This window comes from Electrophorus electricus, chromosome 6 (assembly GCF_013358815.1).
Source record: "Electrophorus electricus isolate fEleEle1 chromosome 6, fEleEle1.pri, whole genome shotgun sequence".
NCBI lineage: Eukaryota > Metazoa > Chordata > Actinopteri > Gymnotiformes > Gymnotidae > Electrophorus > Electrophorus electricus.
In genome coordinates, this window is record NC_049540.1 from 9498532 (window position 1) to 9523527 (window position 24996).

The window sequence follows — 24996 nt, forward strand, 5'->3', positions numbered from 1 at the left end:
AATCTAAGCAATTGCCTTCAAGGGCAGAAACATCTTATTTAACTATTTTATTGACACTTGTATTTTGTTGGCCCCAGTGAAAATAATTACACCCTGAATCTTAAATATATTTACCCTTATATAAAGCAGTCAATATATCAACATTTCATATATTTATAAAGTAATTATTGGGCTTATATAGTATCCACTAAAACTGGAATCTGGCATCCCTGGGTTAATGTCATTGTTTTGCTTATTACCGTATGCTAAAATATTTAGATTCACAAAGAGGCCATATAATTATGATTTCACTGTGTTACACCTTTCACGACGTATGCAGGCTACATGTTTTCTGCAGGAAAAGTTGCACAAACGTATTTATATCATTATTAAGAGCTCAGTAACCCCCTAAAAATTAAAAAGATTGAAGGCAACTTTCGTCACACTTATGTCTACGATACACGAGAACGACTGTAGGGGGCGGTGTTTAACATACACGTCACATCCGTACAGAGCGACACCATAGTCGATGAGCGCAACTGCTTTTATTTTACTAGGCCGAGTAGGTCCTATAGGCAACACAAGTAAACGGAGAGGAGAAAAAGAACTGGCCGAAGAATCTTTATCCATCCTTTTGGGTTTTACTAGCAGGTGGAAATATTTTACGATATCTGATCTGAAGAAAACGCAATACGTTGAATCGGTGAGTTCTTACTTGCATATCCGTGAAAAGGCTCTTTCCCTGAGGTCCGTCGGAGGTTCCCCTACCCTTACTTTATTGTTGCTTTGTTCTGAGCAGCAGCCATTTTTAATCGCCCTGGCAGTATACTTCGCGTTTTCCTCTTTGCACCTGAAATCAGGGGAGCACTAAATATGTTGGACACGTCTATAAGCAGCTTTTATTCGAAAGTTGTTAACAGACAGAGCTTTACAGTATTACATTCTTGCCGAAAGTTGGTGTAATCACCCTGGTGTCGTTTTCTATGCAGCCCCAAAGCTCTTTCTTTTTAAATGATCACGACAGCATCTGACTTAGCTGGCTAGCATTGCCAGCTAGCTAACCTAGCTAGGTCCATTGCATTATTTGCAAATACTATTGACTATATAGCCAATGGCTATTCTGTTTGACAGTTCTTTAACTATTCACTTACAAGCTAACTGCATTCATGTTCCTATATTGTCGCAAAACCCTGCTGGAACACTAATCGTTATATTTGAAATGAGCGCAAGCCGCATTAGCTAGCTAGCTATGTTTACATACAGTGATGGGTAACTAGCGAGCATTAGCTATATAGATAGCAAGCTGTCCATAAAACTTGAGAGTAGGCTGGACAGTGGTCGTTAATGTTTGCCATGTTCTAGCTACATGTATTCACGAGTGGAAATTGTACTGTGAGCGTTGCTAATCGAATATAGGAATTCTAGGACGGACTTCATTGTTTAGCTAGTTAGGCAACTGAGCTAACCAGCCAAGTTAGATGCTGTGGCTAATGATTCTAGCGTTAGCTAGCTAGTTAACGCTAGCTTCTGTTCATCTTAGCAAACCTAGCCAGCTGTCGTTTAACGTACCAGTTGGTACACACTACACACATCGGTGGCTTGGACTACAGTGATGAGCTAGCGAGCTTGTTTCATCGTTTTTCTCCCAGCAAACGTGCTCTTCTCAGTTAGCCTCTTTTCTAACTTGCTAACTACAGCTTTGTCAAATGGCACTTCAGAGTTGGCCTTGCGCAACTATAGCATAACATACGTATTTTGGACCTGCCGTCGTGAGCCTAGTGTTGTAGATAGTAATTTGAAATGGTGCATAAAATTTGTTTAGACTTGGCAACTAATTACGCCCCTGAACTGATTGCATGTCGGATTTTGGACACCAGTGAAGAGGAACGGCGCTCTGCTGCTAGCTAGTCATCAAGATGGAACCCAGACACTTCCAGTCTTCAGATTTTTCATAAATTGAGGATCACGTTGCTTGCTGTTTTGTTGTGTCGTTGTATGGCTTAATTTAAATTACAGACCCTAAATTATTTATCTACAAGATGAGTACATTGTTTATATGGTGTATTAACTGGCTAGCTAGCCAACTAATGTCCTTTACCAAGATTATAGCTAGCTACATATGTGGTGGGTTTTTTATTTTTAAATTTAATTTTTTTTTTTTTTATCTCGAAAGGGTTTGCTACCGCAGTCGCGGTTGGTTAGCTAGGCTTAGTCCCTAAACGCCTAAGCCGATACCTCGATTGACAATTAGATGTGACCTATTCGCGACTCTTGACTTTCTCAGTTATCATCAATTACAAGTACTATCAGTGCCGTATATGAGGGTCAGAAAATGTGGACAGAATTGCTTGACAAGGAGATATTACTCGTCTATGTTCTATAGTGTTCCTGCTCCACCTGACTACCAAGCCATCCAAATGTTGCCTCATGAGTATTCATTTTTCTCCCCCCGCAGAGGACAGGAACCTTTTCTGTTGCTATGGTCTCTTGCTTAGAAGAGTAATTTGTGACTGTCTATACAGAGGACACATGCATTTGTGTCATTGCTGCTCTCCTTGGTGTGCTGGCTGGCTGGCCAGCACCCAACATGTAGTTGGGGCGCTCTTCTGAGCCCTGGCTTTGAGCTCCCGTCATAGCGTTCCACTGAGCACTTTGTGTGGAATGGTGTCCCCTTTTATTAGATTGTTGGAAGTCTGTTAAGGCTCAAGTGATTTTGTTATGACTGCTTTGTTCTTTTGGAGCCTGTGGTGGTTGCTGTCCACTGTTTCTACCTGAAATGTTAGATTTCACATTCGAAATGCACATGCCACATTGGCTGACTCTATGGTGCGCATTTGTTAGACAATCCATTTCACCATTATTTGACACCATATCATAGTTATGGTGTAACTAGTGAAACAGTTTACAGTGAATGACTTTGAAATGAATTTTGTGTATTATATTGCAAATATATATTGAGAGAAATAGGTTAGAGTTTGAAATAACTTGCTGTGTAGCTCTATAGTGAAATGGCAGTTCTGATAGAGCCTGCTTCTCATTTGAGTTAGATGTTTTATACTTTGCTCATCATATTCTCTGCCAGGAAAGAGTGGTACATCAGCTATGAATTCTCATTAAAGTTGAAAGGTCTTTTAACAGAAAATTTAACTCCATCAGTAGCCAAAACCAATTTCCATTGACTAATGGCTGCCAGGCACTGTTTTGACCCCTGTGCCCTTTTTTGCACAGGTTTGTGTGTATGACACAACCGGCTGTTAAAATGCTAAATGAGGCAGAGCTGAACTGAACATGTCACTTAAGTTCAGTCTGTAGACCTAATCAAAAAAAACAAAAAAACAAAACGCCTCCCTAAGGCAGTTGAGGACTGCATCATTGAATGTTGTTTTGAGCACATGCAGAACCTCCTGGTAATACTGAGAGGAAAGTGTTTGGCTCCAAATTAAAAACATTGACATTTGTGTTAACCTAGCATGCTAAAGATATTAATGACCTAAAGGTTTCAGACTGATTAAGAGAACTCTGTGAAATAGGTTTTCAAATCAGAACTTCTGTTTGAGGAGATGCTTTGAGATCCATGGAGATGTTTAGTTGCTTTATACTGGCTTTTCATACAGGGGATGTTAACATTACTCGTGTGACTTTTTTAGTTTTTCTCGTAGGTCATTTACAATTATGAAGTATAATTTATATTTTAACACTTTTTCTATATATGGCAAATAATGCAAATTTTTCTAGAAATTTAGTGAGGATAATAAGAGCCAATGTGCTGGTAATACTGAGACACTCACTTGTTTACATATTGGTATTAGTGCTCAGTGTTCCCAGTAGATATTATCAAAAACCTGAATTGAAACTCCCATTTCTGCTTATGGGGCAGCTTGTACAAAGTAAATCATTGTTTCCTTGCAAGTCTTTCAGTGCTGTGATGTCCTTATTTTACTAGTAGCATTAAATATGACTTTTAACATGTACACATCCTTAGAGTTCAGATTAAGTGGTTAAGCAATGCTCAAACACAAACTTGCTCACACACACACACATTTTAATATCTCCAAAGTAATCTCTACGCTGTTTTTAGCTCTGTCTGGTATGTGGTTAGTCTCATACCATCGTCTTTGTATCCACAGAATCAAAACGTCCACAGGAAGAGGTGCAAAGAAAAATTCCCATACTCGATGACATTACATCGCAATGTCCGATCGTTTGGGGCAAATAACCAAGTCCAAGGATGGGAAAAGCAAGTATTCCTCGCTCAGCCTATTTGACAAATACAAGGGAAAGTCAATAGAAACTCAGAAAACCACAGGTAAGACTGGATGCATTTGCATGTTGCCATAAGAAATCAGCTTTTTCTTTAGCGTGATTAGTGGATGGAAAGACAATATGTTCGTGTGGTTCTTTCATTGGGTGTTTTGATAATGTATTCATGTGAAGGTGGTGATTAATCCGCATGAATTTTGGCATGTCAATAATTTTTAATTGAGCCTAATATTCAGCAAAGTATGTGATCATTTTTATCCAATATAAAATTCTTGTCTTATTTTGAAATGTTCAAATGCAGTACATCCAGGTTCCCAGTCTACTTTCAGCACATTTGCTCAGTAACAGAGCACTGTGTGGCAGAGACAAGCTAGTTAGGGCTAACCCTAGTTGCTCAGAATAAACTTAACACTTCAGAATTCAGAGTGTAGAATTTGATTTCATGTTGCACTGTTCTTCACTTTGAGGTCAAAACTCTAAAATTCACAACCCTACTTTGAGCTGAATTGTGTGGTAACCTAATTGTTTCAAAACGCACAGAAAACCTGCTAAAGTCATGAGGCTGCATTTTGTTTTCCCCTTCCCATTTTTCTTACACCTTCCTTCTCTTTCCCTCTCTGTCCCCCTCTCCTTCTCCAACTCCGTCCCCCTATCCTCTGCCTCTCCCTGCACTTCCTCTTCATCAGTTGTTCCGCGACATGGCTTGCAGAGTCTTGGCAAAGTGGCCACTGCCCGGCGCATGCCCCCACCCGCTCACCTGCCGAGCTTGAAATCCGAGAATAAAGGAAACGATCCCAACGTGATTATTGTGCCCAAAGACGGAACAGGATGGGCGAACAAGCAGGAACAGTCCGATCAAAAGAGGTGTGGTAAATCTTTTTGGCCTTTTGTCACTTGCGCTGTCTTGTGAAAAACTGCAGTGGTTTTATCAGTGACTATATTCCCCACCCCCGCAGTTTCTACAATACTTGCGAGTCCATGTATGGCAGTAGTTTCTTTTGGGGGGGTGGCGGCGCTGTTTTTGAATGTGCTACCTGTCATAGATGTGATGTTTCACTTGTCCCGTAATGAATTGGTTGAGTGAGTGAAAGAAAATGTGCTGGAAGTAACTCAGTATTTTCTATTTTCATTTCAAATAACTTTCAGAATAGTCCCTGTTTGTCTGATTTTAAATCTGAAATATGAGATGTAAAATATGGCTACCGTAAAAATTGGACAAAGGCATACAATGGCTAATTTCCAGGTAATTTCATGACTTGGCAGGTTTAGACCCTGTTCTTATCAAAAGTCAAAGTGGCAGCTATTGGACGACTGAAAGTGTCTCCATTTTTCCTTTTTTCTTCTTTTTTACATGAAGTTTTAATACATTTTGTCTAACTGCTGTTGCAGTGACAGGGTTTTGGCAGCCAGACTGTGATGTGATTGGCTTTGTGATGACCACAGCTCATTCTCACTGTGGCCCGTTTCCTGCTCCTGAATCTATGCGTGTGTGTCTGTGAGCAAGAGCAAACTCAGAGAGAGAGAGAGAGAGGGAGCGTCTGTGTGTGTGTGTGTGTGTGTGTGTGTGTGTGTGTGTGTGTGTGTGTGTGTGTGTGTGTGTGTGTGTGTGTGTGTGTGTGTGAGAGAGACAGAGAGAGAGAATGAATGAACACCTCCACAGAGCCTTGGGATGGCCATGTGAGTTAGCCGTATGCATTAGCTTGGCCTCGGTTAGAAACCAGTGTGCTTCAGAGGATGACTCTTTTGCCAAGACAAAGGACCATGGAGAGGCTGAATGAGTTAGCAAAGAAAAAAGGAAAGTGTGTGCATGCATAAGTGTGTAGAGAACAGTAGAACATGATGCTGTCTAACTCCAAGCAGGTGGATTTGGAACATGCAGAACATTTGTAGATAAATGCAAATTGCCATGTTATGAAGCCATATGCTGATTTCCTGCTGATGAACCAGACTTACCAGTCCTTAGAACAGGCCCAGACCTTGCTTCTAGTTTTTTGTGCACATGCCAGAATCCTGATTGCATGCGCTTTCGTGGCCCACCCAGTAAACTGTTCATGTGCTGCATGGATGTCAAATATACACACGGTACCTCATATGTTAAAGAACACAAATACGGTCTTGCCTCCTGAGTAATGGATTGAGGGGTCCTGGTAATAGGGGCCCAAGCTACTGTGATTTTTAGAAAAGCTATCACACATGACACATGAATCTGTGAAAATGGATCTTAAACACAAAAAAATGCAATGCACAACAGTCTAGCCTGTACTACTGAGACACCAGTCATTTGCTTTTTGGATTTCCCCAATTCAACCTCAGGCTACCTAGCTTTCCAGTGCTTTCTGTTTGGATGCAACTTGATCACCTAGCCGCCATCTCTGGAATGCATAGTTTTCTGGGGGGGGGGGGGGTCGGGTCTCACTTGGACTGAATATCTGACTGAGTGTAAGTTAAAGCTTTTACTGTTGGGATTGTGTGCTTGGTACTGTTCATGAGGAGAGATTAGGGCAAAGGCAATTATTTCAGTCTGCTGTTGTATGGGAATATGGTCAAAAACCAGCTGGGGGTGGGTAAGGTGAAATTTATAACTTTAGAGGCTGAATCGAAGTCTTATTACGGGCGAGTCATGATGCAGTAAGTTTGGTGTCCTGCTGTAGCATCTATCTTTGGTTGCTATCATTTCATGAGCCTGGTATTGCTTTTGCAGCCTCTAATCTTTAAGCAATCATTGTTTCCTGGGCAGCAGTTACGTGATCAATGCATTTGGTGTCACATTTAGGGATGCTGTGTTGTATTCCATTTAGTGTCTTAATGGGGGAAAAGGTTCAGGACCTGTACTAACGAGCTTACAACATGCGTTAAATGCCTACTGTTTTAGTCTCATGCTTTTGTATGCTTTTTGGTACTATGTTATATTTTTGGATAAAGGTGTCATCTCATTGTGTGGGTTGGTGGTGTGGTGTGTGTGGGGGTTTTTTTTTTTTTTTTTTGAAGGACCACTTAAATGCGACATAGTCAGCACATTCTGTGCCCTTGTCAGGGTGTTGAGAGCGGAGGGGGGGGGCTAACTCCCTCTTTTTCTTCTCCCCACCTTTCACCAGTTCCGTTGCATTGACAGCACAGCTGCCGGAGTCGCAGCAGCAACTGCCTTTGCAGAAATCTGTCTCCAATCTTCAGAAGCCAACACCGGCAGCCAGCCAGGAGGTAGGCATAAACCTGGGAAGTTTCACCCCTGTTTATACAAAGCAAAGTTTCCATGTCAGTAAAATCAATGCTTTTTGTATCAATATTGGCTTACACTCATGGCTTAACAATTTTCATTGTTAATTTGTTTCTTTCCTTTTTATTTATATATATATATATATATATATAGAACACAAGCACAGGTGGACCAAAGCAATGGGCACAACTAAATGGAAAGGCAGCAGATCAAGATGGTAAATGGCTTTACACCCATCACTTTTACTATTTACTGCACACAAATAAACAAACCCAAAGGTCATTAGTTTCCTGTGGTGATTTACGCTGTGTGCGCGCAAAGAAAATGTAAGGACCTTGTTGCCTTTTATAGGCTGTGTTTGTGCCAATAAAAGTGAATTCAAGGTACGACATTCTGCACAAGACTTGGAGTCCTTGAAACTTGAATACCTGCGGCTAGGGGAGATCACTCTAGAACCTCGCAGTAGTCACGAACAGGCATGGTTCTGTTTTTGGTTGGAGAATGTTCCGCTTGTATGCTGTGCGTTTTAAGTAGAGCTTTTAGAGTAGCTTGACCTTCTGAATCAACTTTGTTTAAGCATATTTCCAGTCATCCTGGTTCAAGATCATATGTTACGTCTCTCTCGTAATGTTGGAGGTACAACAATGTGTATGCATGAAAACGCGTGTCCATATTTGAATGTGTTTATGGGGATCTTTTTATGATAAGCTATCCCTTATAAAGGAATTGTTATTAATTAGGTCATAAGCACATAAATAATTTGAAAGCACAAGATTGAAAAGGCAGCATAAACAAAAAAAGTGACTTGTTGACCTGTTGAATGTAAATGTAGTCATTTCATATGTAAATGTAGGCGTTATTTTTGATTTAGACATTCTGTTGCTGCTTAAATGGTAGCAACTTGTCAACAAACATCTGATTAAGGATGCAGCGGACAGTTATAATGCTGACTGATGGAGAAGACAAAGTAAGATATGTAACTAGCAAGATTTGAGTTTCAACAGTGTAGATGAGTCCACTCTTTGACATGCAAGAATTCACTGTGACCCTTTTGTTTGTGCTACAATTACTCTTGTTAATGATTAATGACACTTCTTCTTAAGGAGCTGGTTGTCGTAAAGTGTTGTTTTTGTTTTTTTTGCTGCTGCTGCTGTTGCCCACCATTCAGGTTTAAGGGCCTCAAACCGACTGCAGCCCTTCTCTCACGAGGAATTTCCGACGCTGAAAGCAGCAGGAGAACAGGACAGGGCTGGCAAGGAAAAAAGCGCCTTCGATCCGTCGTATGGGCCCGGACCAAGCCTCCGCCCGCAGAGTGAGTCCACTTCACCCTGGCGCCAAGGCTGTTAGATCGGCGCTCTTCCTGCTCAGTACACCAACCCTGCAGGTGCTCCAGTTATGAGTGAGGCTACAAGAAGCTAAACTTGGAACATGTAAAAAAGTGACACACCCCTCACCCAAATAGTTTATCCATTGTAGCTACTGCTGTATCGTAGGAATGACCAAGACAAATGAGAATCTATTTGTTTTTGTTTGTTTGTTTTACTACACACAAAAGAGATGGTGGCCTAGTGATGTTTTTATTTGACCAGTAAAGCCCCCAAAATGTATACAGGGGAAGTTACTCTCGATGTCACGGACTGAAGAATCAGAAGAGGATGTGTTCCCTCTTTTACCTCTCGGCGCCTTCTGAGGGTTCTTGCTCATGCCATTTCAGGCACTTTTCACTGCCTTCACTTGGGTGGCCTTCTCCTGGCTTTCTGTTTTGTTTTGGCAACATCTATTGTGTTTATAAAAAATTTTTTTTTTTTTTTTTAAAGCGCAGATCAAATACAACTGAACTTAATTAGACCCTCCTACTTTAGTCTCCAGTTTTTGCAATTGTTTTTCTTCCATCTCTGTTCAGATGTCACGAGCTGGAGGGAGGGTGGTGGGCGGTACCTCCAGCCCATCTCCCTTGCACCCGCCCTCTCCTCTGACCCGGAGAGCAAGGGTGGCAGCAGCCCGGCTGAGGCCACAACCCCCCTTCCTCCTCCTCCTCCCTCATCCTCCTCATCTTCCTCCTCCTCATCTTCCTCCTCCTCATCTGCCAATGCCGCCGCCACCACTGCCACGGCGCCATCGCCCGACCTGAAGGAGCCCCCGCTGCGACCGGTCCAGCCCCTGCGCAGAACAGTACCCTCTGCCTTGCAGTACCAATTCCACCACACTAGCACCACCTACCACGACATGCTGCCTGCCTTCGTGAGTCCTCCAGACACCTCTGCTGCCAGATGATGCCCTCAGTCATATTTTAGATTTTTTTACATTGTGAGCTTTAGATTAGTGTAGCAAGGAATGAGCTAATTAATTTGCTTGATCGTGCAAAAAATTGTAAGTGAGTAGTTATGAACCAGCCAGTAAGAATGAGTTACTAACCCACTACCTCCGCGTTTTTCAGATGTGCCCCAAAGAGACTCGTGACGGCCCCGGCTCTTCTGAGCATGGCCTTGCCACTGTGGTTGCCCCCCTGCGCTTCGATGCTAGGCCCACCTTCAGACCAGCTTACCCTACTCCAGAGCCTGTCAAGTAGGTGCTCACTTACAAATCAACATTTTTGTCTACCTGCCAGAACGTCTACAGGATGCCCAGTTGTGGTTTTTTTTGTTTGTTTGTTTGTTTTTTTAAACCAGACAGAGAAAGCATTATTTGAAAACTGGACATCCAGTACAGCATCTGTGATGGGTTTTGGCCTCCTGTCCTGGGAGACTGTTGTACTGTATGGTCTGCCCACCACCTGATCATAGCAGATCAGATTCAGCACATGGGTGGCAGCTTGTCAAGCCCCAGGCTTATTGGTGCAGCTGGTACTTAAATCCCACCATGCTGTGGACTGAGGTTTATGCGTATGATTCTCGGGGAGTATTCGAGTTGTAATTCGTTTTATTTATTTATTTATTTATTTATTAAAATGTATTTGTCTAAAATGTTTCTGTTGTGTAGCGGAGATGTGCGAAGGGAGAACCGTTTTGCGCGTGCTCCCCCGCGTCCCTCTCCCCGCCCGCTGCGTCGCCCTGGAGACAGGGCACCCCGGCCTGCTATCATTAACCCGGATGATCTGAAGGACCTTGATGACCTGGACAATGACTGCGAGGACGGATGGGCAGGTAGGCTGTCCAGGGATGGCCACAATAAGCCTAAATATCACTGCAAAAGATATGTTTGTGCTCTAGTTTCTGGCAGGGTGTTTTTTAAGAAGAGAAAAAAAGATCAATTTGATAAAATCACAATCAGATAAATGTTCTGTCAGCATAAACCTGGATCAGAGGTTATGTGAACACGCTCAAGCAGTATAAGTTAGTGGGTTGACTACGACTTTCACTCCAGTAGCACAATGTAAAGCTAATAATGATCAAAGTGCTTATCATTTATGGTCTCGCACTCGTTATGAATGGCTGTACCAGATAAGACTTTGCAGGGTTGATTTAAACTGACTTTTGCCTCAAGGTCTCCATGAGGAGGTGGATTACAGTGAAAAGCTCAAATTCAGTGATGACGATGAGGATCATGCTCCCAGCGAGAAGAATAAAATTTGGTACTTGTTTTTGATATAGATTTAAAAATGCCCTATTTTATAATGTTGTTAAAGCTGACTTGCTGAGGCTTGCTTCTAGGGGAGAGTGGGAGTCCCACCGGGAACGTCAGTCATCCGTGAGTTCAGGAGAGGGTCATTACCCACAGGAGGCCGAAGAAGACTCCTTCCAGCACCAGTTCGATGCCCCACCTTTCAGGAAGGCAAATGGCAGATATGCCTCCACAGATTCACAGGTAATAATGGCTCCTGGAGCACTTGTGCAGCACAAGTGACTTTTGCAGTAATATCGGGGTGTGTGTGCTTAAATAGCATAAGCCTAGTGGGGCGAGTGAGTCTGCGGAGGAGCCTGAAGAGCTGCAGAGGCCCCCTGCTCCCCCTCGCGCGAAGTTTGTGTCGGGGGTCCTCTCTGAGGCTGTGGAGAGGGCACGGCGGCGGCGGGAGGAAGAGGAGCGGCGCGCCCGTGAAGAAAGGCTGGCTGCTTGTGCTGAGAAGTTGAAGAAGCTGGACGAGAAGTTTGGCTGGAGCGAGCGGCCGCCACGCACCGGGGACTCGCAGAGGGAAACGCACGCCGCCGAGGCCAAGGAGCCTGTGCCGTCCCCCGGCCGCGAGCCCACCAAGCCACATCTGGAGGCCTGGCAGCATGCCACTAAAGGTAAACGACGGGGTTAGAAGTGGTCCTCATCCTGTAACTACTGCAGTTACACATCCTCCCTAAACCAGTGTAATATGACCTCTTTCCCACCCTGTCATGTTTTAGTAATGCTTTAAACCCTGTCCGTGTTCTCCCTGCTCTCTGGAAACTGTCACAGAAGTGTCAGAGCATCCTTGTAGTCAGTCCCCTAGCCAGGATTACAGAGATGACGGCTTGGGTTACCGGAACGAGGACGATGGCCCAGAACCCACCTCTCCGCTTCCTGACTACGGTCGGCACTACAAGGCCGTCCCGCCGCGCTTTCAGAAGCAGCACCAGCAGCAGGTGAGCTCCAGTGGCCGGAACCTTCAAAGGCAGCGAGCCCTGAAGCTTGTAAGCCCATAATTCTCTGGGCTTAGTGGTTTCAGCCCTCTGGCAGAGTTCAAAGGGAGCTCTTCTGTTTCAGTTTTAGACTGGGAGAGGGCAGTAATGCATGCATGTGCATTCTACGGTCTTATCCTTGTGGTTGTCTTGCATCCGCTGAGCCATTGTAGGTTTTAAATAGTGCTTCCTCGCCAGTGTGGTCATTGAATGCAACACTTCTGTGCTGTCCCCTTCAGGAGCAGGTGTACAAGATGCAGCAATGGCAGCAGTCAGGCCATCCTCCGCAGGCAGGCTCGGGGCACCCACAGCGAGGGTACTATCCCCCACACATGCTGGGCTTTGACCCCCGCTGGATGATGATGCCCCCCTACATGGACCCCCGCATGGCCCAGGGTCGCTCGCCTGTTGATTACTATCCTCCCAGTGTCCACTCCTCCGGTGAGCTGATTGTCCCACGTGCAACTCAAAGTAGTTTACTGTGACTAGTCAATTTAGATTAGGGGAATTGTAAGTTGTGGGGGGGGCGTTTTATTACTGTGGTGGTGTAAACCACTGAAACTTGTGTGTTTGTGTGAAAAATTACCATCAGCAAACCTTTTTTGAATATCAAATCAGGAAATTCTTTTACTCAGATACAGTGCCATCTGCTGGACTGCTCCGCCTGTGTGCACCATGCTGGTTGTATGACTACAGGTTGTTTTGTACAGGAATGATGAAGTCAGTCATCCAGCAGGATCGCCTCAATAGCCCTGGCTCAGCCTCTGATGAAGGAAGCCATCCCAGCATGCACCAGGAGAGGCGAGCACCCTCCACCGAACCCTACCCAGTCTGGAGCCAAGATGGCTACCCTCCTGCTCGCAGTTTTACTCCACCTTACCAGAGACAGCATGAAAACACTGATAGGACAGATGACAGGTTGGCTGTTTTGAATTTTAATTTTGGTGCTTGCAGTTTTGCTGCTGCTGTTTGTTTTTTTGGGGGGGGGTGTTTGTTTTTTTTGTACTTATTGCTTATTTTGCTCCTCTTGCAGGAGTGACAGGTCATGCTCTCAGCAGGACTCTTATGAAGACAGAGGGACTGAGCGTGTGGACAGCCCAACCGATGACCTCCCACACCAGGGCTACCGTCAGGGACGAGGCGCCGACATGTCTCTGACTTCCCAGCGTGACGCAGGGCATGAGGAGGCTCGACCACCGTCGGTGCATGGCCGCCCGCACCACGGAGATGGAGAATACTCCAAACCTGACCATCAGAAGGAGGCCTGCTCCACCAGGCACCAGAGGGAAAGTGCGGATTCCCACGACGATGCGTGTGAGGGTAAAGAGAAGGGCTATGACTCGGACTTCTGGAGAAAAGAGGGCTCGCTGAAGAAAGACGGCTGCATGCAGTCTCAGTGGGCCGAGCCAGGCTCCGGCTCCAGCTCCAGCAGTGCTGGCCCGCCATCCGAGTCCAGCGGCAGGACCCTCAGGAGGACCGGTCCCATCAAGAAGCCCGTGCTCAAGGCCCTGAAGGTCGAGGACAAGGAGAATGAGAAGCCCAAATCGGAGCCAGAAGAAAAGCCTGTTCCATATCGGCTGGAGAAGGAGGTCCTGACCAACGTGTATGACCTGAAGAAGGACAGCCAGCCCCTGACCAGCAGGCACTCTGTTCCTCCTCCAGCCGCCTTTCACGAGGAGAAGCAGTTTGCTCCTCCCAAAGTAGAAAAGGCCAGCAATCTAAGCGAGGAGTCCACCAAGGAGAACACCTGGGATGGCGGCAAGTCCCAGCTTAAAGAGCCCTTAGACAGCCGAGAGCTACCAGTGCCACGCCGCAACAACTGGATCTTCATTGATGAAGAGCAGGCATTCGCCGGGGCCAGAGGGACAGGGCGGGGCCGTGGCAGGGGCTTCAGGGAGTTCAGCTCTCGGGGCGGCAGGGGGCGTGGGGAACGCTCAGACAACCCCAGGGGTGCATACAACTCCAGCAACGGCCAGCGGGCAGGCCGGGGCAGGGCCCCACGGGACTTCGCCAAGGCCGAGGAGCTACAACGGGGTAAACCGCGGCGCCGCAATGTAAGCGAGACCCTGAGCGAGGCATCAGAGTACGAGGAGCTGCCCAAACGGCGTCGGCAGAAGGGCTCCGAGAACGGCGAGGCGCCATATTCAGGCTCAGGGGACATGAAGAGGGTGGAGAGGGACTCGTGGAGGTCCAACAAGGTCTACAACAATGATCAGGGTGGAGGAGGAGAGGCGCGGGAGAAGCCCAAAACAACAAGAGGCTTCGGCCGGTCCCTCCCGCCGCGCCTCAATGCCGGGTACAACCGCGGCTTTGGCACAAGGGAAATCTCTACCTGGAGGGGACGAGGAACACAGTTTGGAGGTGTTGTCACGCAGGAGAATGGATACAACTTTGGGAGCGACTCGTATTCGAGGAAGTCAGCCGAGGGTGAACCCCTAAAATACCCACCAAAGTTCTCCGCGTCCTTTGTGGAGAATGGTGTAGAGGACAGAGGGGAGGGGGACTACTACCTGGACAACGACAACCCTGACAACAGGCCCCTGAGGAGACGTCGCCCGCCACGCCAGGACAAGCCGCCGCGGTTCAGGAGGCTGCGTCAGGAACGGGAGACTGGGGCTCAGTGGAACAGCGAGGAGTACGTCAACGGGGACCTCGCTAACCCTTGGCCCAGTCGCTCGAAGGCCGACGATCACTGGCCAGGCCAGTACTCTGGTGGCAGGCAGCAGGAGTTTGGACATCAGGGTGAGGACTGGGAGACCGGTTCAGAGAACAGTGACTTTAACGATTGGCGGGAGAAGCGGGGCGGTGCCCAGCATGGCGATGCACCCGCTGACCCCACCCACAGCGAGGCCGGCTCAGAGAAGAGAGAGCTCTCTAAAAGGAGCTTCTCCAGCCAGCGCCCTCTTGTGGACCGACAGAACCGCAAGAATGACATGGTCGTTTTGGAAAGCAGCAAGATGAGTCGCTCTACGGACACCCCCTCTAGTGTTGGCTCGTCAAACCGCAATGACGGCTGGCAGAATGGGGTCTCACCCAACTGCAGAAGGTGAGTTCGAACACTGCCGTAGAACTAAAATGGTGGGGGCACATTTAATGACTGAGTTAAGTTATTAATTAGACCTATTAATTAATAACACATCTTTCCAAACAAGTAGCCTGGTTTGAACTGTGCAGGAGTCCAGATGATGCAGCTCCAGGTTTGAGCACAGTGCCGGTGTACACGGTGGAGCAGACAGAGGAAGGCCTCACCACCAGCACCTCCGATGCCGTCGCCAAGAAGATGGAGAAGGAGCTGAAACCACGGGGCATCAAAGGAGACATGGCTGAGCCCCTCTCCCAATACGACCTGAATAGTTACCCGAGTAAGAATAAGACCACACAAAAACATAAAGGGAAAACTAGTGATGGCACCGATCCAATACCACATATCGGTATCAGGCCAATATCAGCAAAAATGCTGGCTCGAATATCGGTGAATTTATTTTTTTGTAATGGAAACTGATCTGCTACCATCACAAATCCAGCCTGAAAAATAGGCCAACAGTGCTTTGCACTAGCACAGCGCATGTGAGAACAGTGAGCAGTTTAACAGTAGAGTTTTCTTCTCATTAATGACTAAAACTTATGTTCAAATGCAAATATCCATACAGTCTCACGTGATTTCCATCGCTATCATTTTGATAACCTAGTGTGAGGAACAGGCCTTCTACCTTCTAGTGAGAGCATTTAAACAAGACAAAAGTAGTGTTTTAGCACTTGCTCACTGCTATATCTGCAACCAATTCTGATTTTGTTTGTTAAAACTTTTTTTTTTTTTACATTTCTAATTTGACCTGAAATAAAGGAAATTCAGGGTCTGGGAGAAAGAGCAGCAGAAACAGGCAGAAAGGATAAATGATCACCAAACTAAAAGTACTCGCCTTCTCTAAATTCACATATTTGGCGATCAGACTAACGTCAATGGAGTTAGTTGTTTTTTTTGTTTTGTTTTTTAGGGGTTTTTTTTCCACTAGAAAGAATGACCATCTTGTAAACGATTTCAGATTAAATTTCAATTGTTTCAAAACAACTCGAGTGAAGATTCGTAGTACTGGTTGTCTGTCTCTGTTGCTCACATTAGTACCTGGTGAGCGTTCGCTGTGTATTGGGTAGAACAGCAATTTACCTCTAAAACAAGAACAATTCAGTAATAAGAAAAAAAAATGCACAAACTACAGTGCAAGTTTCAGGGGTGAGTGAGGCAGCTGTACTGAACAGACAGCCAGACAAAGTGAATGTGTGCTGACAGTCAGACACTGACTGTAAGGCAATGGAAGGAAGAAATTACACTTTAGTCTTGTAAACAAAGTTTCGTTTTTTGTCATTTTATTCATGTCTTATCCATGCACGATATCAATAAAATATATAATGCATCTCCCACAACACTGAAAATATTAGATTGGTATCGATATCGGTCAACATTGAAATACAAGATATCGTTATCAGGTTCGTACCAGAAAAACTGGTATTGTGGCATCTCTAGGGGAAATATACAAGTAATAAAAAGGCCCCACATGCTGTATTCAAAAAAGTAACTTACAAAATGCTACATTAAATTAGTATACCAATAAATGGCTCTAGTTAGAAAAATATTTTAAGAGTTTGTTGTCTGCAACATACGAATTCAGTAGTGTGCTTAATGTTCCTATACTATGTGCACATGAAGTAACATACTAATAGCATTTACTGCATTTTTTAAAAATAAGTTTAATTTATATAGCCTCAGGGTTGCTTTACAATAACAAAGATGGAAAGGAAGAAAATACTGACACATTAATATAACATCTCTTCCTATTTGTAGTTATTGCTGTATGTGGTTTTGGATGTATTTGTACTGTTACTGACATAAAGCACCATTCTTGCTTATTGTCTGACACTTAAGTGCTAATAGCTCCTCCTTGTGGAGAATCTTTACTCTGCTAATAATACTGGCTGTGCATGTTAAAACGTTTAGTACTAAAGTTGTTTCTGTAGAATAACTTGTTGCTCTTAGCTATTATGTAAGAATATTTTCTTAGTTTTAGAGCTTACAAGGTCTGGTGACCTTGAATTCAGTGTGACTCCTCTGTGACACAGTTGAAAGCGATTCGGGAGCTTCCATTCCAAGTCCGGAGGGATTCCAGGATGCCCTTTCAAAAAAACAGCGCCGCCCTCAGGAGGACGAGCGCAGGAGGAAGGAGCAGGGCCCGCCGGTACGTTTGTCTTTCTTTAGGAGGCACTCATCCTCCATATTTAGCAGAATGGCAAAGTAGAGCTCATCAGTAGCCAAATCTCTGTGCATCCCTGCAACTACTTACAATCATGTCTTCTTAATGAGTAACCGAAGGCAAATTTTACAGCTCTGACAGCGTTTGTGTGGGGATGTCTGCCTGTAGGTAGCAGTAAAGAATAGATCAGTCACTTCAAAGATGCCTCCCCGATTTGCTAAGAAGCAGGGCAGCATGTCCATGGAACAGCCGGAAGAGCCCCTCTCAACCAGCAACTTGGGCACGGAGATATGGGAAACCAACAGCACAGGTACAACTGTCCTGATCTAGGCTGGTAGCCCTTCAGCAACTCTTAACACCCCTGTTTCTGAAGCATGATGTTTTGTGTCTGTGGTATTCTAGCTATGAGAAATTCCCTTGTCCTTTCCCTGGTTTTGAGAAGCCGTGGTGTGTGTGTGTGTGTGTGTTTAAGCTGAATGTTGAAACTTGATTTCCCCCCCCTCCAGCTCTTACAGTTCAGTCGTCTGGTGGTGACTCATGGACGAAGCAGGTCTCGTACACTGGGAGCGAACCAAATTCTGAGGTAACGCATGTAGTTGTGTGTGGTTTTGTCTCAGTTGAATTACATACACCCTCCTAAGGTTCATGAAGTAATGTTACCTAAAGTCTTTCATCCAAAAACAGTAACATGACCAACAGTGTGGGCAACGAAGAAAAAACAAAACTAAAAGCTCATTTTTATGCAGTGCCAATAATGCCCCTGCATAAAATATTAATGCCCCCCCCCCCCCCCCCCCCCCCCCCCCCCCCCGACTTCAGCATTTAATGTTCAAGCTGTCCCTTTATTGACCCGTTCATTCTCTAGGACTCGGACGCGGGACCCGAACAGAGCAAAGAGCACAAGCCGGGTCCAATCGGCAACGAACGCTCACTGAAGAACCGCAAGGGCTCAGAGGGCATGGAGCGTCTGGAGGGGCCCATCACCCCGGTCAACGGTGTGGACAGCGTCATCCCTGTTCCCCCCATCGAGTTTGGCGTCAGTGCGAAGGACTCGGACTTCAGCCTTCCGCCGGGGTCTGCCCCTGTGGCTGTGTCCAGCCCAGTCACCAAGCTGCAGGATGCTCTCGTTGGCAACGTGGGTTTCCCAGCTTTATGGCATGATGAGCGTTTGTGACTGGTCTCCTCACTCCACGGTAACTGAAACTGGTGTGTCTTTAGGCGGGCCTTGCTCAGGGCATTCCTATGCTGCGCAGAGATCACCTGCAACCTGCCATCAACCTCAACCCAATATCCTTCCCCACCACGGACCTCACTCTTAAGGTAGATCTTGCTGGCACTGCAGATACCCCAGTGAGAGTGCTGCTGGACTCTCTCATGCTCCTGTTCTCCCCCGCAGATGGAGTCTGCCCGTAAAGCCTGGGAGAACTCGCAGTCGCTCCCCGAGCAGGGCTCCCCCGGCGGGGCCGGCTCAGGTACCCAGCCCCCCTGCAGCGCCGGCTCCTCCAGCGGCGTCAGCTACAGCTCCTTCGGAGGTGTCTCCATGCCGCCCATGCCCGTGGCCTCTGTTGCCCCCTCTGTGTCCATGCAAGGTGACCCACCTGCTGTTAAGTCTGCCTTAGTGCTGCACTGAGGGCACGAGAATTACATTTCAGGGGCAGGTGTGTGACCATTCAAATGGCAGGCAGTTCTTAGGAGTAGGACCTCATTTCCTGAGGGATCTGTCAGTTTACGATCCGTTCACATGACTTGTTTACTTGCATGTCTAGAAAACAAATTGTTTGGCTACAATTTTTTTGGCTGACTAACAGCTGGTATGTTTTATCCCTTTCTCTGTAGGTAATCACATCCCTCCTCTGTATCTGGACGGCCATGTTTTTCCTAGTCAGCCTCGACTGGTGCCGCCAACCATGACCCAGCAACAGAGCTACCAGCAGGTACCAGCAGCAGTCAAGAGTATTCCGTAATGCCCTCCAGGATGGCTGTCTTGGGTGGTGCTTTTTACCCCTCCTGTACAGACTTGATTTAACTCAGCTTGTCTATCAAGATTGTGCTCATTCTCTCTGTCTGTGTGTGTGTGTGTGTGTGTGTGTGTGCGTGTGTGTGTGTGTGTGCGTGTGTGTGTGCGTGTGTGTGTGCGTGTGCGTGTGCGTGTGCGTGTGCGTGTGCGTGTGTGCGTGTGCGTGTGCGTGTGCGTGTGCGTGTGCGTGTGCGTGTGCGTGTGCGCGTGTGTGCAGGCAGCAGCCGCCCAGCAGATTCCCATCTCCCTGCACACATCTTTGCAGGCGCAGGCCCAGCTTGGACTCAGGGGAGGCCTGCCTGTCTCTCAGTCCCAGGATATGTTCAACTCCATCCCCCCTTTCAGGTACACTGAGCACAGGAATCATGCTGTTCTCATTTGTAGGTGTTGGCCAGTTAGATCTGTTGGGTGAAATTAATTACTAGTGAATTCTGTATTGTATTCGTCAGTGGTGTTTAAAAATAAATGAAATAAATAAATTTAAAAAAAATAATAAAAAAAAAATATATATATATATATATATATATATATATATATATATATTATTTTTTAATTTTTTTTTTAAATTCCCCCCCCCCCCCCTTCCCCTGTTTGAAGCTAAAAATGTTGACCATAGTGACCACATGTATGAAAAGTGCTGCATTTCTGCTGAGACCCTTCCAGCAAGGTTGGTGAACACTAACATGCTATTTCTAGGTCCCAGGTGTACATGCATCCCAACCTCTCTCAGCCGAGTCCCATGGTGCTGTCGGGAGGGGCCCCTCTTAAAGGCCCGTACTCAACCTTCCCTGGCATGCAGCCCTCTGACATGGTGAAACCCCAGTCAGGCTCCCACTACCAGCCCATCAACGGCAATCAGCCCCTGGTTTACGACGGGCCCATGAACCAGGCTCCTGGCATGGGCACTTCCCAGCTCATGGACTCCCAGCTTATTCAGGTGACCTGAACATATCTGGTGATCTTAGTTTAATTGAAGTTTTTTGTTAACAAACAGTAACAAAAGTAAAACAGTTGTCCAAATATACTGACTCTTAAAATAAGAAATGCTTTTTCTTTATTTGTTTTTATTAAGGTGTTTCTCTTACTTTGTTTCATTAAATCTGTGTATGTGTGTGTAGGTGCCCATGCCACTGCCTGGCTCTCAGCTGCGTTATGGCTCAGCCCAGCAGCACCTTATCCTGCCCCAGTCCATCCAGCTGCAGCAGGGGCAGAATCTGTCTGTGAGCGCCCCACGGCGCATCATGCCCCCCGGCTCCCAGCCACCCATCATGCCTACTAACAGGGAGGTGAGCTGGCCCCCTTGAGGTGTCTTTGGGAATAACGTGTTCCTAGCCAAGCGTTAGAACAGATTAAAAACTTTCAGGTTCTTTCAGCACTTAGGTTTTGGAAACACCCAACCACCCTTCTTTCTGTTTGTATTTGAGAAGATTCAAAGTTTTCAACATTTTTAAAAGGGACTTTTTAAGACCTATTGTTGCAGTTTATATTCTGACTCCTCTGTTTCTGGGTGGTATTCGATATGTTTTAAACTGCATTGTCTAAAGGCTGTGTTGCAAAAGCTCTCAGACAAAAGCTTCTTTCTGTGGGTATCTGGGTAATTTGCAACTTTAAGCTGGAACTCTACCTCGAGTTCTTCTGAGGCAGCCAGCCAGACATTGGCAGTGTGACACACAATTGGCTGAGCTCTAGTGTATTTGATTTGATAATAACTGCTCCTTTCTGCCACCTCCATCTCGCAGCCATCCCAGATGGAGATGAAAGGATTCCAGTTTTCCGACAAGGGCAACCACTCACCTGGAATACCTGCTGGCTCCTACAGGTGAGCGTGAGCAGTTCCTAAATGACATGACTTGTGTTGGCTTGTTAAAGCAGAAAGAGCGGGTTTCACGTGTATGGTGGGTTTGATGGCGTGTCTGCTGGCCCTCCGCAGGCCTGGCTCGGCTAGCCCCAGTGGGAAGCCCTCTGGTCCCAGTGGTCCCCAGGCTGTGGGCCCCCTGCCTGGACATTACCCTCAACAGGTATCAACCTCATGGCAATTTTGGTTTTGTACTTTTTTTTTTTTTTTTTTTTTCCCTCCGTCCCCTTGCTTTGTTGGGGGGTTCTTGCCTTTTGTAATTCCACAAGATAAAAGTTGGACTTCTTACAGAGCAGGTTCTCTGGTTTGCCACAACTTAAAGTACTGTTGAAGAGCCGCCAGCACTTAATTGTGTTTTGTTTCTTTTCCTGTCTGTTCCTCTGGCCAGGTGGCCCCTCCCCAGGGCAGCATGGTGATGCACATCCGTGCCCCCACCGCGGGCCCCTTCCCCAGCCCCATCCAGCGGCCCGTCGTGCAGGTAAACAAGGCCGTCATCATTCGTTCCCCCCCTTACCCCAGCCCGGGTCGCGAGCCACCCCACTCCACCCCACCTTCCAACCCTGAGGCGGCCACCAAGGGGCCTGAGGAGGGCACGAAGGTGAGCCACCCACTGTAAATGTAGGTAATCTCATTTCGGCTTTTTCTTGTTGTTTTGACTAAGTGGGAATCAGTTGTTTTACTCTGTCATTATTCCAGCAGGTCACGTGGGGTTTTTTTTGCTTGTTGGACTTTATTGCTATCCTTTGTTGCCATGTTAGAATTTATTACTCTCTGTAGTTGTTCCATACACGAAAATAGAAGAACTTGTCTAATTTTATGAGGGGGGGAAAAAATAAAAAAACAACAGTACTTTTGATGAAAAGAATGTTGCTCTTTATATAAAGCACTGTGCCTTTCCCCCACCCATCAGCATCTGTGAGCCATTCTTGCGCTTAAACATTGCATTTCCTTCCCTTTCCTCCGGTTGTTTGGCTGCTCGCACACAGACCAAGGCCCTCCGTGAGTCCCGGCAGGCTGTGGGCGACCTGAAGGCCTCCTCATCAGTGATGCCCAGCAAGCTCCAGGAGCCCCTGGCCTCTGGCCAAGCCAAGCCAGGGCGCACCGGAGCCATCAAGCCCCAGGCAGCCAAAGCAGAGGACAACAAGGTCTGATGTGGAACCTCTGCCCGCCTCCAGTCTGCTGCAGTCACCTCAGCTCCACGCTGCTCAGATTTCGTTGCCTTCAGGCAACCTTAGGACCTCTCTACCCTTTTTTTCCTGTTTGTTTGTTTTTGTTTTGTTTATTTTTATTTCCCTCCCCCCACGTCCATCTTTCACTTCTCTCTAAGACAAGAAACTGAAACAGGAGCACCAAAATCCAACACCTCACATGTATACATACTCACACACCACATACATACATGCGCGTGTGCGCACACACACACACACACAAAAATAAAATGTATACTATATTATATATATATATACACACACAATAGCTTGGGACTTTTCTAAGCAGACTCTTCAAAATCATCTTTATTTATTAACATTTTTCATTTAAAGAAAAGAATAATGTTAAGGCAAATTTCATGTTTTCTGCATCAAAGTTTGAAAAAAGAAAACTGAAAAATAAGGAAGCATCACAACCTCCCTCAGCTTGTACATCTTCCAATCCATTGCCAAACTGTTCCCATCTGCTTGGACTGTAGTTTTGAGTGACGGTTGAGAATCAATGAACATGTTGGAAGCTTACCTGTAAGCCTCTGTAAGAACTGCAGTGTATGGAACCATTTGTCATTTTTACTGGGTACCATGGAATTTTAACTTTTTTTTTTTTTTTTTTTCCTCTCCTTTCTTTTTTAATAAATATCTATCATAATCAATGCCTATTTGCTCTATTATTAAAGGGCACCTTTTACTGAATAAAACAAACTTCAAAACCCAGTTTAAGGACATTGTTCTGTGAATCCAAGGCAAGCTTGACCTGTAAAATGCGATCCCGGCGAACGAGAAACTGAACTTCAACAGCTTATGAAAGACTGCTTAGTGAAGACCTATATTATTTTTAAAAGCTGTTTTTTTTTTTCATGTATTATGTAACTAATCTTTGGGGGGAGGGGGTTGTTTTGGGGGTTTTTTTTGTTTGTTTTTTTGGTTGGGTTTTTTGCAGATATTTTGCTTCTTGAAGTCTCACCGGCATTGGTGCGGTGTCAGTATTCAAAGGAATTGGTGTGTGCGTGCATGTGTGCGTGCTTGTTTCTTAGCCTGGGCCAGTGGAGGGCATGTATTATTTGAGGGATGTGTGTTTTTGGAAATATTGGGTTGTGTGCATTTGGTGAACCAAGGTGGAATGTGTGAAAACTTGGAGCACTTGATCATTTAAATGGCTTTTCTGTGTTATCCCTATCGCTGATCTGACATGTTCCTCCCCCCTGCCTCTCCTCTCTCTCTCTCTCATTTTTATTTTATATATATATATATATATATATATATATATATATATAATATAAAAATGTGAGCTTGATTTGGTTGTTTTCAGAAACAAAGACCTAAATTTGCATTAACTGATTTGCTTATTCAGCAAGTGTTTAGTTTAGTTTTTGTTTTCCCTCCCACTGCCTCTTTAATCAGCTCACCTGAAACACTTGTGTGGATGATTGAGATGTCCTATCGTAATGCTTGTGATCGTGTTGGCTCATTGGGGTTGGTGCTGAAAAGGTTTATTTTGGGCACAATGTCCTTGCTGTCATGTACAGTACCAAGGGATGGTTCCAGCAGTACAGTGTGGTCTAATTGTTGTGAGGGTCCAAGGGTGTGGCATCATGGAGGGGGTGACTGATTTGTCTGGTGTGTAGTCATGTAATTTTGGTTAAGACTACAGCGCCTCAGTGAAGACGTGCACGTTTTTGATGTATGAATCTGAGCACATCAGCTGCACTTCTCATTTCAAAGGGGTGGGGCAAGTAAATAGTATGTTCATGGTTATCAATGGTGAACCAAACGAGAATTTACAGGTATTGATCATACAGATGTGCATCACTATAGCCATTCATACTTGTGTTTGCAGAATGACATGAAAAGCTTGAAGACGCATTTAATAATGTTTGTTAATATCTGAGGAAAATGCTTAGCTTAAGGGACACCACCTCTTTCACAAATTGGGACTGTCACTTGGTTTGGTTTGCAGGATATTTTCTGCCCCAGTTCCCCCTCATGGTGTGTGTGTGTGTGTGTGTGTGGGTTGTTTTTGTTTTTTTTTATCTCCCTCCCTCCCTCCCTCCCTTCGGTAGGTGTACATTGACACTGCTTGAACACTTGAACTTCAATGGTAATATCGTTCTTTGATCACAAAGTAATAACTGTACAGGCACACATTATTGCCCTTTTCTTTGTAGACTTGTATTTAAAGGGGTGACAATGGGTATTTTCCTGTTGAAGTTCTACATATTTAAGTTTGTGTAAGCGACAGTGCTCGCTGCTGCCCTTTCAGTCTGTCTATCCCTCCATGTTGTTTATCCTTTCAGAGATGTGATCATAATTGCTCTTTTTCTTGTTACATGATCTCGTTGAGAGGAAAAAATAAAGCAGACTGCTTTTTCCAAAAAGCTTGTTCCTTTTCAGAATTATTTGCAAATGCAAGTTGCTATTGGGAATGGAGAAAACGTGTGGACGGACCTCGAGGAAGGAATTGATTTTCCTGCCTATTACTTATGCATCAGGTGTGATGTTCCATGCAAAACCTGCACGATCTATTGTTTGTTCATCGATATCGCAATATTTGCTTATCGCAGAAGGCTGCACATGTGCAAAGCAACTTTCTAGCAGCCGCAGGCTTCTCGGACTGTATTTGTTTAATCACAGCAT

At 45.5% G+C, this 24996-nt stretch overlaps 1 protein-coding gene and 1 non-coding gene across 4 annotated transcripts; both read left to right on the forward strand.

The window, feature by feature from the left end:
- Positions 1-491: 491 nt before the first annotated feature.
- On the forward strand, positions 492-24737 carry prrc2b (proline-rich coiled-coil 2B). Of its 3 annotated transcripts, none has more exons than XM_035526955.1 (31): positions 492-682; positions 4107-4285; positions 4926-5103; positions 7335-7437; positions 7607-7670; positions 8622-8765; positions 9357-9694; positions 9891-10018; positions 10433-10596; positions 10937-11024; positions 11104-11257; positions 11334-11676; positions 11834-12000; positions 12276-12477; positions 12747-12954; positions 13070-15082; positions 15211-15398; positions 17152-17267; positions 17451-17592; positions 17789-17865; positions 18148-18417; positions 18501-18602; positions 18679-18871; positions 19119-19216; positions 19517-19644; positions 19996-20236; positions 20418-20585; positions 21039-21118; positions 21230-21317; positions 21543-21752; positions 22141-24737. In XM_035526955.1, the coding sequence occupies exons 2-31, from the start codon at positions 4171-4173 to the stop codon at positions 22303-22305; spliced, it is 6675 nt and encodes a 2224-aa protein (XP_035382848.1). In that variant the 5' UTR covers positions 492-682; positions 4107-4170; the 3' UTR covers positions 22306-24737. The 3 variants fall into 3 exon arrangements, with proteins under 3 accessions (XP_035382848.1, XP_035382849.1, XP_035382850.1); XM_035526956.1 differs by having other exon boundaries at positions 21543-21632; XM_035526957.1 differs by having other exon boundaries at positions 21543-21772; positions 22141-22233.
- Positions 7705-7847, forward strand: LOC113587572. Its single transcript, XR_003411754.2, has one exon. It is a non-coding gene; the product is annotated as a small nucleolar RNA SNORA68 (small nucleolar RNA).
- Positions 24738-24996: the final 259 nt, after the last annotated feature.